Source organism: Lupinus angustifolius, chromosome LG07 (genome assembly GCF_001865875.1).
Source record: "Lupinus angustifolius cultivar Tanjil chromosome LG07, LupAngTanjil_v1.0, whole genome shotgun sequence".
NCBI lineage: Eukaryota > Viridiplantae > Streptophyta > Magnoliopsida > Fabales > Fabaceae > Lupinus > Lupinus angustifolius.
The window spans coordinates 19,086,799-19,105,031 of NC_032015.1; the positions used below are offsets into that span (position 1 = coordinate 19,086,799).

General features: G+C 32.9%; 1 protein-coding gene across 2 annotated transcripts; it reads left to right on the top strand.

The window, feature by feature from the left end:
• On the top strand, window positions 50–12,627 carry LOC109352642. 2 transcript variants are annotated; one of them, XM_019594789.1, is made up of 24 exons: window positions 50–175; window positions 299–438; window positions 1,337–1,421; window positions 1,566–1,619; window positions 2,035–2,126; window positions 2,228–2,331; window positions 5,330–5,405; window positions 5,991–6,444; window positions 7,412–7,750; window positions 7,841–8,047; window positions 8,167–8,265; window positions 8,354–8,426; window positions 8,804–8,931; window positions 9,046–9,334; window positions 9,428–9,663; window positions 9,752–9,876; window positions 9,994–10,111; window positions 10,281–10,336; window positions 10,443–10,536; window positions 10,629–10,812; window positions 10,923–10,994; window positions 11,262–11,368; window positions 11,462–11,524; window positions 12,494–12,627. In XM_019594789.1, exons 1-24 carry the CDS (start codon window positions 128–130, stop codon window positions 12,599–12,601), a joined length of 3,351 nt encoding a protein of 1,116 aa, XP_019450334.1. In that variant the 5' UTR covers window positions 50–127; the 3' UTR covers window positions 12,602–12,627. The 2 variants fall into 2 exon arrangements, with proteins under 2 accessions (XP_019450334.1, XP_019450333.1); XM_019594788.1 differs by lacking the exons at window positions 50–175; window positions 299–438; window positions 1,337–1,421; ... (1 more) ...; window positions 2,035–2,126; window positions 2,228–2,331 and adding exons at window positions 2,710–2,832; window positions 2,956–3,095; window positions 3,994–4,078; ... (1 more) ...; window positions 4,692–4,783; window positions 4,885–4,988.

Sequence of the window (18,233 nt, forward strand, 5' to 3'; positions counted from 1 at the left end):
TTCCATTGACTGAGTTAAGAAGCATAAAGTTTTGATTTTTATGATACCAAAATATAAAATTAATACATTGAAATGAACATCACTCCAAAAACAACAACAAATTCAGAAACATAACATCATCAAAACCATGTTTGCGAAGAGATTTTTAGAAAAAGTTGTGTTGAACCATTCTAATGTAAAGTTTGATTCTTTCAGCTTTTGGGTTTCTCATTCTGTTCTTTCATTATTGTTTTCTGCTTTCTTATTACCTTACTTGTGATTTTCTTTGTGGGTTTTTTGTTTGTTTGTTGAAAATCAGCATAAATTGCAGAATCAGCATGGTAGTTTGGTTCAGTCAAGTGATTTGGATCCTAAAATTGTGATTCATTATGGCATTCCATTAACTGCTTCACTTCTTGCCTTTGACCCTATTCAAAGACTTTTAGCTATTGCCACATTGTTAGTTCATTCTCTCTCCCTTTCTCTATATCCATATATGTCTTTATATTGTTTATAAATTTGTAATTTTGGGTTATAATCTGTGACCTTAGTTAGAGCTACAAAAATATTGCTCATTTGTTTTTAATAAAAAAATATACTAAATGGGAAAGTTGAGGTAGTACCTATTGTAGTAGAGATAGGGGAATCTCGGATTAGGTGGTTTGGACATGTGTAGAGAAGACCTGCAGAAACCCGACTAAAGCGGGTAGCTAAGAAGGAGGGTAGCTCGGATTGATAGAGCCTAGAGGTAGAGGAAGACCAAGAAAACTATCGGGGTGACAAAAGGATTTAGCTTTAAATGGTTTGTCTATACTATGGAAATGATTTATGATAGGACATTATGACGTCGTTTGATTCATGTTGCTACTTAGTGGGAAAAGTCTTGATTGTTTTTTAGTAAATGCAATCTGCTATAGTGCTAGTGCATACTATGCAATGCTGTCGTTGCTTATAAATAAAGGAATTTCGGAAAGAAAGGATTCTGCAAGAAAACACAATCTTGGGTTATTCTAGATATCCATGATAAGTAATTTAGTTCCTATTAACAAAAATGTTATGTGTTTTTTGGGTGGGGAGGGATTTTTGTAGTTGTTGTTGATGCTTAAGTGCTTTGTAAACATCGACATTCGGCGTGGTTCATTCTTTTGAGAGTGTCTAGCCATATCCTTGTGCATGGATGATAGCCATGTTCTAATGCTTGTTAAATATTTTACTGCCACAAAGCATGATTCTTCAAATGTAGTTATGTCTGGAACTCCGGATACAAGGCACATATTATGAGTTATTATGGCTAGAAAACCGGTCATTGATGCCATCATAGTATGCTGTGTGCTTATATTGCTTAGCTTAATGACAGAGATGGAAGACTTAAGGTGATTGGTGGCGATAATATTGAAGGGATTTTGATTTCTCCGAAGCAATTGCCTTACAAATTCTTGGAGGTAGGCATCTAAATTGATATTCAGTTAGCGGTCATGTTGGGTTTTCTATTATTCAAGCTTGTCACAATTTTTTATATCTAAGGTTGTGATAATTGCTCCTACATTAGTGGCATATTGATGCTTGGATTCTTTTGGTACTTGCAGTTCCTACAAAACCAGGGATATTTAATTGGTGTCTTAAATGACAATGATATCCAGGTAAAAATTTCCTTGCCTAATTCATTTTCTGTTTATGTCATTACGACTCTATTAAAGGCACTGCTGAAAAAATGAAGATCGGAAAAGGCCGGCATCATTTGCTGCCTCTCTTGCTCTCTTTCCCTGTGATTTTCTTGAGTCACTTAACTTCAATCTATGTTTAATATCTCTGAGCTGTGTGGTTGATCTTCTAGTGTCAATTGTTTTTTGTTCATCATGAATGGTTGAAAGAACGATATACACGACTATTTTATGATTATGATATAAAATTTTGAGCATACCAGGTTATGGTTGATATAGTTAAGGCGATTTAACTTAGATTTCTTTGTGCATTATAGGCGTTAGAATGTTTGCTTAGTGGTGCTTAATCAGTCTATTTAATTAGTCCTTTTCTTTTTTTGGACATTTTTGATAGGTCTGGAGTCTCGAGAGCCGGAGCCTTGTTTGTTCTTCGCAATGGGAGTCCAATATTACCGCTTTCTCTGTAATCAGTGGCTCACATTTTATGTATGTTACATAAATATTTAATTCTTTACAAATTTATATTCTTGTAGGTAGTAGTTCACGTGGCTTGATTAATAACGTTACTATTCTGTTATAATGTGCAGTAATGTAGGAGATGAGCATGGTATCCTTTCTGTGATAAAGTTTGAAGCCGAGGAAGGGAAACTTTTAAAGTCATCATATCATTTGTCTGCAAAATTTCTAAAGGGTAATTTCTTGTCTTTTATTTTGATGATCGGTAACAGATACATATATTGTGTTCTCTGAAGTCATACACACTATGTTTCAGTCTTTCTTTTTGATTTGTGTTAGTCAGAAACTCTAAAACATGCTCCGATTTTTCCCATGGAAATTATATAAGTTCCTTTTATGAACAAATACACACACTAGATAAATAATGCTTTCTGAGTTTCGATAGTAGCTACTACAATCAAATGTGTTCTTCAGATGATTTATGTTCACTATCATTCATTTGTATTATTAAATATATACACTTCATATCTCAAAAACTATATAAAAAGAAAGATATTTATATTCCATTGACTGAGTTAAGAAGCATAAAGTTTTGATTTTTATGATACCAAAATATAAAATTAATACATTGAAATGAACATCACTCCAAAAACAACAACAAATTCAGAAACATAACATCATCAAAACCATGTTTGCGAAGAGATTTTTAGAAAAAGTTGTGTTGAACCATTCTAATGTAAAGTTTGATTCTTTCAGCTTTTGGGTTTCTCATTCTGTTCTTTCATTATTGTTTTCTGCTTTCTTATTACCTTACTTGTGATTTTCTTTGTGGGTTTTTTGTTTGTTTGTTGAAAATCAGCATAAATTGCAGAATCAGCATGGTAGTTTGGTTCAGTCAAGTGATTTGGATCCTAAAATTGTGATTCATTATGGCATTCCATTAACTGCTTCACTTCTTGCCTTTGACCCTATTCAAAGACTTTTAGCTATTGCCACATTGTTAGTTCATTCTCTCTCCCTTTCTCTATATCCATATATGTCTTTATATTGTTTATAAATTTGTAATTTTGGGTTATAATCTGTGACCTTAGTTAGAGCTACAAAAATATTGCTCATTTGTTTTTAATAAAAAAATATACTAAATGGGAAAGTTGAGGTAGTACCTATTGTAGTAGAGATAGGGGAATCTCGGATTAGGTGGTTTGGACATGTGTAGAGAAGACCTGCAGAAACCCGACTAAAGCGGGTAGCTAAGAAGGAGGGTAGCTCGGATTGATAGAGCCTAGAGGTAGAGGAAGACCAAGAAAACTATCGGGGTGACAAAAGGATTTAGCTTTAAATGGTTTGTCTATACTATGGAAATGATTTATGATAGGACATTATGACGTCGTTTGATTCATGTTGCTACTTAGTGGGAAAAGTCTTGATTGTTTTTTAGTAAATGCAATCTGCTATAGTGCTAGTGCATACTATGCAATGCTGTCGTTGCTTATAAATAAAGGAATTTCGGAAAGAAAGGATTCTGCAAGAAAACACAATCTTGGGTTATTCTAGATATCCATGATAAGTAATTTAGTTCCTATTAACAAAAATGTTATGTGTTTTTTGGGTGGGGAGGGATTTTTGTAGTTGTTGTTGATGCTTAAGTGCTTTGTAAACATCGACATTCGGCGTGGTTCATTCTTTTGAGAGTGTCTAGCCATATCCTTGTGCATGGATGATAGCCATGTTCTAATGCTTGTTAAATATTTTACTGCCACAAAGCATGATTCTTCAAATGTAGTTATGTCTGGAACTCCGGATACAAGGCACATATTATGAGTTATTATGGCTAGAAAACCGGTCATTGATGCCATCATAGTATGCTGTGTGCTTATATTGCTTAGCTTAATGACAGAGATGGAAGACTTAAGGTGATTGGTGGCGATAATATTGAAGGGATTTTGATTTCTCCGAAGCAATTGCCTTACAAATTCTTGGAGGTAGGCATCTAAATTGATATTCAGTTAGCGGTCATGTTGGGTTTTCTATTATTCAAGCTTGTCACAATTTTTTATATCTAAGGTTGTGATAATTGCTCCTACATTAGTGGCATATTGATGCTTGGATTCTTTTGGTACTTGCAGTTCCTACAAAACCAGGGATATTTAATTGGTGTCTTAAATGACAATGATATCCAGGTAAAAATTTCCTTGCCTAATTCATTTTCTGTTTATGTCATTACGACTCTATTAAAGGCACTGCTGAAAAAATGAAGATCGGAAAAGGCCGGCATCATTTGCTGCCTCTCTTGCTCTCTTTCCCTGTGATTTTCTTGAGTCACTTAACTTCAATCTATGTTTAATATCTCTGAGCTGTGTGGTTGATCTTCTAGTGTCAATTGTTTTTTGTTCATCATGAATGGTTGAAAGAACGATATACACGACTATTTTATGATTATGATATAAAATTTTGAGCATACCAGGTTATGGTTGATATAGTTAAGGCGATTTAACTTAGATTTCTTTGTGCATTATAGGCGTTAGAATGTTTGCTTAGTGGTGCTTAATCAGTCTATTTAATTAGTCCTTTTCTTTTTTTGGACATTTTTGATAGGTCTGGAGTCTCGAGAGCCGGAGCCTTGTTTGTTCTTCGCAATGGGAGTCCAATATTACCGCTTTCTCTGTAATCAGTGGCTCACATTTTATGTATGTTACATAAATATTTAATTCTTTACAAATTTATATTCTTGTAGGTAGTAGTTCACGTGGCTTGATTAATAACGTTACTATTCTGTTATAATGTGCAGTAATGTAGGAGATGAGCATGGTATCCTTTCTGTGATAAAGTTTGAAGCCGAGGAAGGGAAACTTTTAAAGTCATCATATCATTTGTCTGCAAAATTTCTAAAGGGTAATTTCTTGTCTTTTATTTTGATGATCGGTAACAGATACATATATTGTGTTCTCTGAAGTCATACACACTATGTTTCAGTCTTTCTTTTTGATTTGTGTTAGTCAGAAACTCTAAAACATGCTCCGATTTTTCCCATGGAAATTATATAAGTTCCTTTTATGAACAAATACACACACTAGATAAATAATGCTTTCTGAGTTTCGATAGTAGCTACTACAATCAAATGTGTTCTTCAGATGATTTATTAGCACCGTGCTTTGGGCCTTCAGCATATAAATTTATTTGTTTTTCTTTGCTTTAAGAATTGCTCATTGCCATTGTTTTTTCCCCTTTGATAGAAGCTGCCGGGCTTTCAGATCCCAGCGACGACCCGATTGTTGGAATTCTTACGCAACCTTCTTCTGGTGGGAACAGGCAAGATATAAGTAGTTCATGTAGCCTTGTAGCTTTACTTCTCTGCAGGTGAATTTGGAAGTTCGGATTTTGAATAGACAGTTACTTACCATTATTTACCAAAGCAATGTAAAAGTTCAGATTTTCGATGATCAGTTACTAGCTTAGCATCCATATTTGTAATTTTATTTCCATCTATATGCTTCAAATGACACAGAATTTCAACATTACTACAAAGATTTGATGAAATTGCAGAACCAACCCGCAAAGCAATTACTTTTAATGATTTGTCATGGCCATATATTCTTATTCTTAGTACAGCACCTGTATTCTCTATCATATTTGTTGTTAGATCTTCGAACTCCTGTTGAAATGATGATCGGAAATATTTCAAGCCAGTTGTTTGCATCACTATTTAACACGGCTATGTCTCTATCGTTTTTGGTTGTTTGTTTGAGAAGTACTGTAAAGAATTTGTCACTTATATTTTATCATTTTTATCTACTATCCTAATATCATAATTCCATACACTTGTCCGAGATGCATTATACACATATCATGTTCAATTTAATGAAGAACGGGTTCTGAGTTTTTATATTTTTGCAGACTGTTGATTGCATTTCAGGACGGGCTGATAATTCTTTGGGATATTTCTGAAGCTAGAATCGTGTTCCTTGGAGGCGGAAAGGATCTCCAATTGAAGGATGGAGGTGGTAACTCTTCTACTGAAGTAGACACCAACGTTCCAAATGATATTGTAGAACACAATCTAGGAGATCGAGAGATTAGTGCTCTTTGCTGGGCATCTTCCACTGGATCTATTCTTGCTGTAGGATACGTAGATGGAGATATCCTTTTCTGGAACTTATCATCTGCAGCAACTTCTAAAGGTCAACATACTTCGTCTAAAAATATTGTCAAGCTACAACTATCGTCTGCCGAAAGAAGACTCCCGGTCATTGTCTTACAATGGTCCAACAACCATAAATCTAATAGTGATTGTGCTGGGCAGTTGTTTGTTTACGGTGGAGATGAAATAGGATCCGAAGAAGTTTTGACTGTAAGTTGCTTGATTATGGTTGTTTAACATTTCAATTTAAATAGACTCCTGTTGATTTTTCTTAGCCGTGGTTTCTGAATTCTGATAAATTTATACAGCTTATGTAAACTATGCAAATTTAAGGGTTGAGAGAAAAAGGATATGAATAGAAACTGAGTTTTCTTATTATGAAAACTTGAGATTTCAATAGAAGCTTTGATCTATTTATAAGCCGGAGTGAGCTGTTATAAAAGCTGCCACCATTATGTCAGAAGTAACCGCTCCTAACTGCCTTTTCTGACTCAGCAGAGGCAGGTTTCGAAGAATGATTGATTTAAGAGATTGTTAAAAGGTGTGATACACCCGCAATTAATCTAAAGTTATCATTCAAACATTCTCGTAGGTGTATATAGGTATTACCCAAAATGTAAAAAAAAAAGGTGTTCCAATGCATACGCTTGGCTCCAACGTAGTGGGGTCTGGGTTGGGTAGACTACATAGCCGTACTCCACACGTGGAGAGGTTGTTTCCATTTTTTAGCACGTAATCTCTTGGTCACAAGGCTGTTACATTGAACGAGGCTCACCCTCAGATATAATCTCAAATGTATTAATGGAAAAAAACTTTCCTTAGTTTTTGCTGGAAATATATTCGAAGTCAAAGGAAATTTCGTATTATGTGGTTAATCTTGTTGAGCTCTATCCTGGATTTTTAAACAACAAAAATGTTGGTATACGATGCAGGCTTACCCTCTTCTTTACTAATAGAGGATTCCCCCTCCCGTAGATTTTCATTATTTTCTTACTTTTTCTTTCAGACAGTTTAAACGGTTATGTTCAAGCCCTTGTTATAACAAACAATTGTGATATTGTTGACTTCTTGTGGGGAAATCTAGTCACTTGTTACTACTGATTTTTCTACTAGTTAAAGTGTTCTCTCAGCTTGTTTGTAATGGGCCCCTAAACTTTGAAGCATCTCTTCATTACAGGTCTTAACTCTTGAATGGTCATCAGGGATGGAGACGGTAAGATGCACTAGTCGTGCAGACCTTACACTTAGTGGCTCTTTTGCCGACTTGACTTTATTGCCGAGCCCTGGAGCGAGTGCGCTGAACAGCAGAGACGGTCTTTTTGTGCTGACAAACCCTGGGCAAATACATTTTTATGATAATGATAGCCTCTCTGCATTAACGTCTCAGGAGAAGAGGACATCATCTGCATCTGCCATCGATTTTCCAGCGCTATTACCTATGACCGATCCATCTTTAACTGTTGCAAAATTTATTAAATTGCCCAGTGAGTCAAATTCATCGAAAGTTCTCGCTGAGGTAATTTGTTTGTCTGACAGTAATTTCTGTCAAACCTGGCCGATTTGTGTTTATTGTGTGTTTTTAAACAACTTGTTTCATTTGTCTTAGGCAGCTGCAGTTCTGAGAACTGACTCGACACTTGGTTCAGCTACTCGCTCAAATTGGCCCTTGACCGGGGGAGTTCCCAGCCAGCTGTCCACAGCTGAAGGTGCTGCTATTGAGAGAGTTTATGTTGCCGGTTATTCTAATGGATCAGTCCTTGTATATGATGCCACACATCCAGTCTTATCTTGTATTTGCTACATAGAGGGAGAGGTGAGAATTCCACAACTATTTCCTCCCAAATAAATAGAATCATATACAATACCCTTATGTTAGCTAATATGAAAAATGTCCCATGTATTTGTTTTTACAATTTTCCCGTGTTTTCGTAGCTGCAAGGTATAAAAGTGGCTGGTTCAAGTGCTCCAGTGACAAAATTGGATTTCTGCCCGGTTTCCTTGCTTTTGGCCGTGGGCAATGAATGTGGTCTTGTCAGAAATCTTTCTTAATGTGTTACTCTATCTTAGTCAATGCAATATTTTTCTATACTAAACTCCTTTGTCGTGATGACTTTTATAGGTTCGCATTTACAACCTTAAAGGCCGCGATAATGGGACAAAATTCCATTTTGTCACAGAAACAAAAAGTGAAGGTGATCTATAGATTAATGTCATCATGGATGGCTACCATCTTCATTTGATTTTTTTCTTCCATTTTTGCAGCTTGCTTCCCAAACTAAGATGTTTGCCGATGATTATATTTAGACCATACTATTTTAGTTCCCTTACCTTTCTGCAAACTGAAGCTCAACCATGTTCTTGATTTTACACTTTATTTCCCCGTGGACGTAAAATGATTACCTCAAACATCTTTGATCGAATTAATTTTCTCAGGAGACTAATTCACTTGATAGTAGTAGATTTTGTTTACTCGGGCTTTGGTTGTTAAATTACTTTATGAAAGTTAATTTGAGAAAGTAGTAATATAACATTTACCATGTTTACTTATATTGTTAAACTCGCATTGCAGTTCACGAGTCTCCACAAGCAAAAGGACCTCATTGTAGTGCTGTTTTTTGTCTTCTCGGTTCTCCAGTACAAGCATTATCATTTTCGAGTTCTGGAACCAAACTTGCAGTTGGATTTTTAAGTGGTCGTGTGGGTATCATCTTACTAATTAATTCATGCCTCCTTCCGTGTTACTAATTCAATATGAAGTAGATGACAGATTTCTCATTGGATACACCTTTCGGATAAATTGCTTATTTCCAGGTTGTAGTCTGTGATATGACTTCTTCGTCAGTTATGTTCTTGATAGACGGTGTACCTAACTCTACCTCGGCAATTACTTCATTGGTTTGGAAAGAACAAGCACATTTTCTAAGTGCTTTGAATATTTTAAACCAATCAGAAACAAATTCCGGCAACTCTCATGAAGGGATACTATTTATCTTATCCCGGGATGGAAAAGTTAATGTAGTCGACGGTCATACTGGTAAAATGATCTCTAGTCAGCCATTACACGTGAAGGAATCAACTGCAATTTCAATGTATGTCATAGGCAAGTACAAGTTTGATCTAGAACACACTATATATTTTCAGTTTATTTCACGTGGCATATAGTTGAAAGTTCTAAGAGATGTTTGCACAACAGACAATAGCATCTCGGCCCTGGAAGCATCGAATGAAAAGCAGCACGAGGAGCCCGTGAAGAATACTGCTAGCGCTAATGAGCCTCTACTAGAAAGTAAACCAGCTAATGTAAGTTCATCAGAAGCAGAACCTTCCCCCTCCGAATCGATATCCTCTGGGGATTTACTTTTGGATCCACTTGTTCTGCTCTGCTGTGAGAATTCGCTGCGGTTGTTCTCTGCAAAATCATTGATACAGGTCTTCTAGTCCACTATCACTTCGTCATTGCATTGACATCATGAGTCTGTTTTGGCACAAATTTGGTATTTATGATCTATTCTTACAGGGAAATGAGAAAACAATTCGAAAAGTGAAACATATCAAGTCTTGCTGTTGGACTACAATGTTTATGAAAGATGGAAAACTTTGTGGGGTGCTATCGTTGCTTCAGACTGGAACATTCGAAATCAGGTTGAAGTGCTCGTGTATTTTCACGAAGACAACATAGATTTTAGCAATATTACTTTGCAGAACTAAAATCTCGATTTTGTTTATAGCGTTTAATTGATAATTCAACTCTTCGGGCAGGTCTTTGCCAGATTTGCAATTGGTTGCGGAAAGCTCGTTATTATCGATTTTAAGGTGGAATTATAAAGTCAATATGGATAAAACCATGTGTTCCGATGATAATGGACATATTGTGCTGGTATGATATTCTTTACAACTTCCAAATTGTTTGGAATTCTATTTTTCCTTTTGCTGCCTATATATTGTGGGATAATGTAAGACATATTTGAGTATTCTGGTCAAAAACATTTAGTCAGCGTCTTCGACTTTTGATCTTCAAAGCACCTGACCGATGTTTACAATTACAGACTAATGGTTATGAATTGGCATTCATATCACTACTAGCTGGTGACAATGAATTCAGGTATCTTCGCCATTCTATAATGAAGAGATAACAACATTGTTGACTTTTGGTTGCAACGTAGAAATCCGGAAGAAAAAATTGAATGAGAAATTCTATTCTATTTCAGGGGTCTAGAGCAGTTGCCTTGTCTTCATGATCAAGTTCTTGCCGCTGCTGCTAATGCTGCCTTTAGTTTGTCTTCAATTCAGAAGAAAGAACGGGTTTGAGTTGCTTTAATTTGTCGTACTTTGGATCCTCTAGCTCCCACCATTAAAAATATCGGTCGTTGATTAGTGTAACCATTTTGGTACAGACCATTGGACCAGGGATTCTAGGCGGTATTGTCAAAGGATTTAAAGGTAGCAAAACCTCTTCTAAGGATTTGGCTGAAATTTCAACCTCCAATTTTGCGCATTTGGAAGACATATTTCTTAAGCCCCCTTTGCTAGATTCTCCTCTGTCGGTCTCGGATAATAACGAAGTGGAGCTTGATATAGGTTTTCCTGCTAAACTGCAACTTCATTTTCCTTTTTCTTCGTATAATTTGAGTACTTTCGCACTTTGTTCAGTAAAATCTGAAACCTCAAAACATGTCTACTTTGTACAGATGACATTGAAATAGATGAGCCCATACCCAAGGTTTCCACTTCATCAAAAAATGTTAAAAACAAACAGAAAGGTACACTTTCAAAACTTCATTTCATATTTTTTTGGTCCAAGACCCTCAATATTTGGCAGTCACATTGAACTATAATTACTCCAAGTCGATCCGGGAAGACCCATTTAAGAGGGCTAACTCTCCGAATGCCTATTGTTTCCATTCACACGACTTGAATTTGGGACGTTGCTTTAGACGGGCTGAGCTCTTACCTCTCGGACCAACGGGTAGTCTTTATTTCATATTTTAACTACAAAGATCAATGACAGTTACTTTTTTTGCATGCAGATAAGTTAAGTGATAGGGAGAAATTATTTCAAGGTGGGACTAAAGATGATATAACGCCAAGAGTTAGAACACGCGAAGAAATTTTAGCTACTTATAAAAAAACCGGGGTAATGCTAAGCTGCCTATTTTCCATCTCTTTTCGTACTCTATCGATCTCATTTCGATGAGTTGAATATATTTCAATCAATACCCAATTTCAGGATGCTGCTTCTGTTGCTGCCGATGCAAAAAACAAGCTTTTGGAGAGGCAGGAAAAATTGGAGGTAGAAATTTATATGGTCTCATCATTCAAACTCACAAAACTTCAATAATAAAACTTTGTGACACCTACTTCCTTAAACAAACATGGACAAGCACAAATGATTAGGATAATGATTCACTAATTCTTTGCTTTTATCCATGTTTTTTGAATGAAGTTACTGAGTGATGGATCATAATTTCTCTATATATTGTTGCTTACTTGCTTTGACTTCTTTTTTCTCTTTCACATAAGATCATCACAGCCACTATGATTTGGAAGTTTGCATTTTTTTGTCATTTGTGGAAAGTGTTATTAAATTATAAACATCTCTTACACTTTTTGAATGTGTTTGACAAAAAAAGCATGTAACCTTGTTTGATTAGAGAAGATTTTCATAAAAGTACCAAGATTATAAGCTCTGGTTTGAGAAGTCCCTTAAAGTGACTTGTGCCTTTTAATCCTCTTAACTTTAAGTTCTTTCACATCGTTTTACAATTTTCGGCTAGTTTTACAAACACATTATCCGTCTTAAGTCCCCAGCCAACAAGGTGTTGGTCTATTGGTTTAAGGCCCAGATAGATCCCCAATATGACCAAAAAGTCAACGGCTCGATTCTTGGGAACGATACTTGTTGGGAGGGACAACTACACCCCCCGAAAGGGATTAGTTCCTTACCCAAAAGGGTGAGGGGATACTCTTGGTAGTAACAAAACAATAGTCTCAAGTCCCCGACTTTTCATCCTTCAGTTAACTTTTGTCAAACATACCCTTTGTTAGCGTTCGGCACGCATATAGAACTAGACCGAATAGCGAATAGGATGTCATATTCTGTTCTCTTTGGTTCCACCCCATTCATTGAAATCAAAATGTTCTGACTAGTATACAAAAATGGTGGTTGTATATAAGATCATGAATTTCTTACATTGAAAGTATCATTATCATAATTCATACATTAGTACTATACTGAACTTTGCTACTGAATTTGATTCAGAGAATAAGCCAACGTACTGCAGAACTGCAAAGTGGAGCTGAAAATTTTGCATCTTTAGCAAATGAGCTTGTTAAGACCATGGAAAGGAGAAAATGGTGGCAAATATAGAAGCCATGAAAAACCAAAACAAAAAATGTTTGACCCTATGAATTGAGTGTATTTATTTTTGTTGTATATTATATTATTATATTGTTTTTGTTTCATTCATTGCACATATCATTGGCATAGTTTGGTGATATAAAATGCAATCAAACAATGATCACTTATTATAATTAGAGGACTTGTAGGATGGAACTTTTGTGCTTCTTATTCCTCATCTTCAATTATTTTTAAGTATTTGATATTTTCGAAAACTGTGTCGATAAAATATTAATAAGAGAATCGTGATGTGTGAAACACTAGATAATATAAGATTATGTCGAGCATGTGAATGATGGATAATGTAGTTGCAATATAAAAGAATTCACATTGTCACTGTATATTTTTTTTTTGTCAAAATTAAAATATATGTAAAATTTGAGATAGAACATAATTAGTTATAATTAGATTATAAAAACCAGTGGTATGTAAAATGATATGTGTACAAAAATATAAATGTGCCTTAGTCATACTTTAAGTTAAGTATAGTTTTCTAGTTTATAATAATCATGTCATCTATGAATAGAGATGGCAAAAAAACCCGTACTCGTGGGTACCTGTAAGTAAAATCTGTATGGATACGGTCACAAACGGGTACCCACAAATATTATAAATGAGTTTTTAAAAATACCTGTAGTACATATGCGGGTACGGGTATTATGGTACTCGTGCTCGCGGGTACCCGTTATTTATATGATTAATATATTATATTTAATTAAAATAAAAAGTACATTATTCCAACATTCATCACACCATGTACATTTTTTTATTTTATTTTGTTTACATATTTTATTGAGTTTGGTTTGGTGGTGAAACACCCTACAAATATTATTACATGTGTAGAAACACATGTTTTACAAAGAAAATATCTACTTTTTGTTAAGGAAATGAGAACAAAAAATCACACAAATAGAAAACACCAATAAATTTAGCATTTTTGTCAAATATTCAATCAAAAGGTACAAAAATAATTAAGTTTCATCTCATTTAAAACATAACATAAGTAAATTAAAAATTCATTTGTAATATAAGAAACCCGTGGGTAGCTGTTGTACCCGCGGGTACCCAAAAATACCCACGAATACCCACACACGGATACTCGTACCCGTACGAGCAGATATGAGTAATGTTCTCCTATTTTGAAAAACGAATAGTGAGTAGCTACTACCTACGTCTGTTGCCATCGTTGTCTATGAACAAAATGTTAAGTATAGAAGTAGCTAGAAGTCAATCTCATATAGTCATGAAGCAATCAAACATAAATTGGATGAGGAATCCGTCTAAATCATAACATAACTATAATATAAAGGTTGATATGGTCATAGACAACTTTTCAGGTGAAAAAGATTCTATTCATATATACATTTCAAATTTCAATATATTAAGATTTATGTCACATGTTAATTACACTTGTGTATCATAATGAAGCAAGTTAGACCACTATAATTACATTTTTTATATTATATAGTTATTTCTTAATTCTATTCACAAGACTCGAACCCGAGACCTTGTTTAAGGGGAATCAAACATGTACTACTTGAACCAACGCCAGTTGATAAACAATGTTACATTATAACGTTTAAAATGAAACAAAAACAATGTTACAAGAAAAAAATATTTATAAGAGTCTAACTTAACCACGTGGTTTATATAACATTTCATTTGACAATTTTATATTGTCTAATATACACTTCTCATAAATTAGGCAATGTTGATTATCAAATTTTTTAACTATTGTTTACACAAATGGTTAAAGTTTAATATTTTATTTTTATAAGAAAAGACTAAATTGTCAATTAGATTGAGAAAAAGTTAAACATTTTTCTTTCTCCACAACAACAATAGCATTATGTAAAAACTCCAAAAATATAAAGATGTAGATATATCATTTTTAGATAGCTTTTTTGGGAGGCAAACTTGGTTGACAAAGATTTCGTGTATCAAATCGTGTCATAAACTATGTATCGGATCAATGATATTAAAGTAAAAACTGAAAAATAATAAAAATTTAATTTTTTTAATTGACATAACATATTTTCATTAATCCGAGACATGATTTGAGATATCTTTTAAAACAATAGAACCTTATCCAAAGTTGGTAGTGGAGCATGCCAACTAGTAGAGATTATTATATATACTAATATATATTTTACTTGATATGCATAATATAAAATTATTGAATATGTTGAAAGATTAATATTATTATACTTAATCAATCTTAAGATTTAATTTAAATCGGTACACATTAAATTCTAATATATTAATTGCACGTAGAGGGAGCTTTAGTTTCTTTAATACTGCAACAACGTATCTCAATAAATGTCTAGTCAAACACTCAACCATCACAATAGGGGTTTGTATGAAGAGCGTAAAATATGTATATATTGACAGTGTAAAGATTTATATATATGTACTTTATCGTCTATTATTTATTTGGATTATATTTTCAAAAAAGTCAACAATAATTAGAAATTAATGGTGAATGATATAATGATAATATAAAAAACTTATACACTATTAATGCATATATCTTTTACTCTCGTATGAAATGGACAAGAATGGAAGAATAATTTATGTTACTCTAATTTTATTTCATAGCTAAATTTATTACACCACTAATTATTGTTGTGGATGTTAAGTAGGATATTGTAAATGAATACATTATATTATTTTTTTCTGTTAATAAAATAATTTCATAAATTATGGACCCTAATTTTCTCTCTCATTATTCACATAGCTTAAGGGTAGCGACTCATGAGAATAATAACTATTTGTCTCTGAGGTCATGAGTTTGCATATCAAAACTAGTGTATTATCAGGGACATGCTCAATATATTCATGGACCCATAAGTCGCATATAACTGGGATTTTACACTGCACACATATTTTTTCCTGTTATTCTTTGCATTTGCATTCATGCAAAAAAAATCCATTGGAGGGAGGGTTTTTGATACCCTATTTTTCGCCTTTTAGGTCTCATATATATATGTATATATATAGATATGTATGAATTATCATTGGAGATATGGTTTTGAATTTGATGCGTGCAAGAGATGTCAATTGAGGTGTTATTGTGTTTTGATTAGATTAGATTAGGTTCCTCTCCATTTTGATGCATTCTTATCTTTTATTCTATTTTCTCATCTCAAGTGTCATTGTCAAATCATTAATTTTTTTTTTAAATTCTACATGAAACCATTTTGGAAAATTGGAAGATTTATGATATGAACAAAATAGAATTGATTTTTTTTGGAAAAATCATTAAATTCAACTACATATATAATTAGTAGTCGAGTCTGGTTGTTTACGTTAAGACACTCTATTGAATCTGATTCAAATATTATATGGTGTTTGGATCAGTTTGGACTGACTTTTATAACAGATTGGAACTCTATAATATACTTTAAAATCATAAACATGACTAAAATATTAAGTTTAATATACTTTAAAGTGACAAATTTACATGTATTTATGTTAATATTGTCACAATCTTATCACAATGCTATTACATACACTATAAAAATATAATCTCACGAGTCTACAACTTTGTTCCTACTACGGTGTTAATTTAAACAAACAAACAACTATTGCATAAATTTAAAAATTATTATATCGTCCATAACATAATATGGACACAAAAATGAATACGAGTAAGAACATTATATTCATAAAATGATGTTCTCAATAAAAAGAAACAATAAAATATATTGGCAGTTGATATTTATTTCTTCTTTTATTGTAATTGTATTGTATATAAGAAGAAAATAAATCTAAAAACTTAGTTATATCTATCAAAAGAAAATATTATTTCTACATTTTAAATTTTTACCAACATTTGAGAATATATTACTCTTCCAACACAAATTTTGTAATCATATCAAATGAACATCACTGAATCTACAATATGATTACTACTTTACTTGATTGTTGAATTTGCTTTTTAACTTATATCGTAACATTGTTGAACTTAAGTGTTAAATACTTAAACATACAACTTTCATTGTAAGTCAAATTAATACGGTTCGGTTCCTAGAGTTGGATCTAAAAACCAATCCGAAATAATCAATTTTTAAAAAAATCAATCCAACACAATTTAATTAATTGTCTTTTTGCAGTTTCAATTTACTTTGAACAATTTTCGGTTTTATTTTGAGACTGGTCTGGCTTGAACACCGCGAGGTGGTGAGAACATATCTTTTATCCCATAAAGTATCATTGATTGTGATTGATTGAAAAATATATTTAAGTTAAAAGTTTAATAATTAAATATTTTTTAACCAATTACATCAAGTGACACACTTTTTTGGTACTATCAATTGTATGTTTTCACCCTTCTAGGTAAGAAACTGATATTCTTTAAGGTTTGTGATTGTCCTCCCAATACATGTCACTCTCAATAATCAAACACTCGACCTTGAAGATTCAGTAAGACTTTATATGATTAGACCAATGTCCATTTTGTGAAATAGAAAACTAAGAGTCCCCGACAGGTGTGAAAAATAAGGGAGTATATCTGCTGTCCTATAAAGTATGTCACTTCTTGTGATTGATTGAAAAAATATATTTAAACTAAAATTTTAATAATTAATTATTTTTCTGATAAAACACAAACAATGACACATGAAATGGTACACTATTTTGGAACCCGAAAAAGAATGACGAAATGGTGACGTAGTGGGAACGCCAATAAATAGAGAGATTGAATTATGAGTGACAAACAAAGGTTCCGCGTAGACAGATAGATATCGACCATCCTCTCTCTCTCTCATCATTCAAATTTTAAGGAAACCAAAATAGTGGAAAATAAAAAATAAAAAAGGAAGATGAGATTATATTTTATTTACTTAGAAATAATTGCATTAATATGTTCATAAATAAAGAATTGCATAAATATATATATATAGCAAACTTTTTCTGTTTGATATTTTGTATAGGTTATAGTATTTTTTTTACAAAATAACCCACTTCAAAAACCAGAATAAAAGTATATATATGATTAGGTGATAAAAAATGCATCTATATAATAATAGAATGATTCCTACCCATTTCCCCAAATTTAATTAAAGCCCCATTCAACATTTTTTAATTCATATATAAGAGAAAAATGTATACACTAAAAGTGTATAAGTTTTCTAAATTATGATTATATTATTTACTATTTATATTTAATCATTACTAACTATTAAAAAAATAATGTAAATGAATAATATATAATATACTAAACGAACATAAATCTTTAATTATGAGTACCACGGCTTCTTAAATAGGATATAATTATTATAAATGCTAAAATTCTCTATATCAAATATAGTTGTATGCCCATAATTCAAACTTAAGATTTTAATTAAACAACTCTCCATCATTTAATGTACTCTATTCATGATTTTAAATGTACATACTTTGTTGATAAAATGTAAAATTTTGGTTCCAAGATTTGTGTGCAACGTTTTTATATTTTATTATATAGTTTTATCTAGAAGTTTATTTAACATGAAAAATACAAGAAACCTATATATATATATATATATATATCACTTAACCAACTCTTTGTTACTTCTATATTTCATTATAGATAGAAGAAAAAAACCAATATATGAAGTCA

Coding starts and splice junctions, on each gene's coding strand:
- LOC109352642 (XM_019594789.1), top strand. CDS start 128: ATGTTTGCGAAGAGATTTTTAGAAAAAGTTGTGTTGAACCATTCTAAT. Junction 6,445..7,411: donor GATCCGAAGAAGTTTTGACT/GTAAGTTGCTTG, acceptor TCTTCATTACAG/GTCTTAACTCTTGAATGGTC. Junction 8,427..8,803: donor CACAGAAACAAAAAGTGAAG/GTGATCTATAGA, acceptor CTCGCATTGCAG/TTCACGAGTCTCCACAAGCA.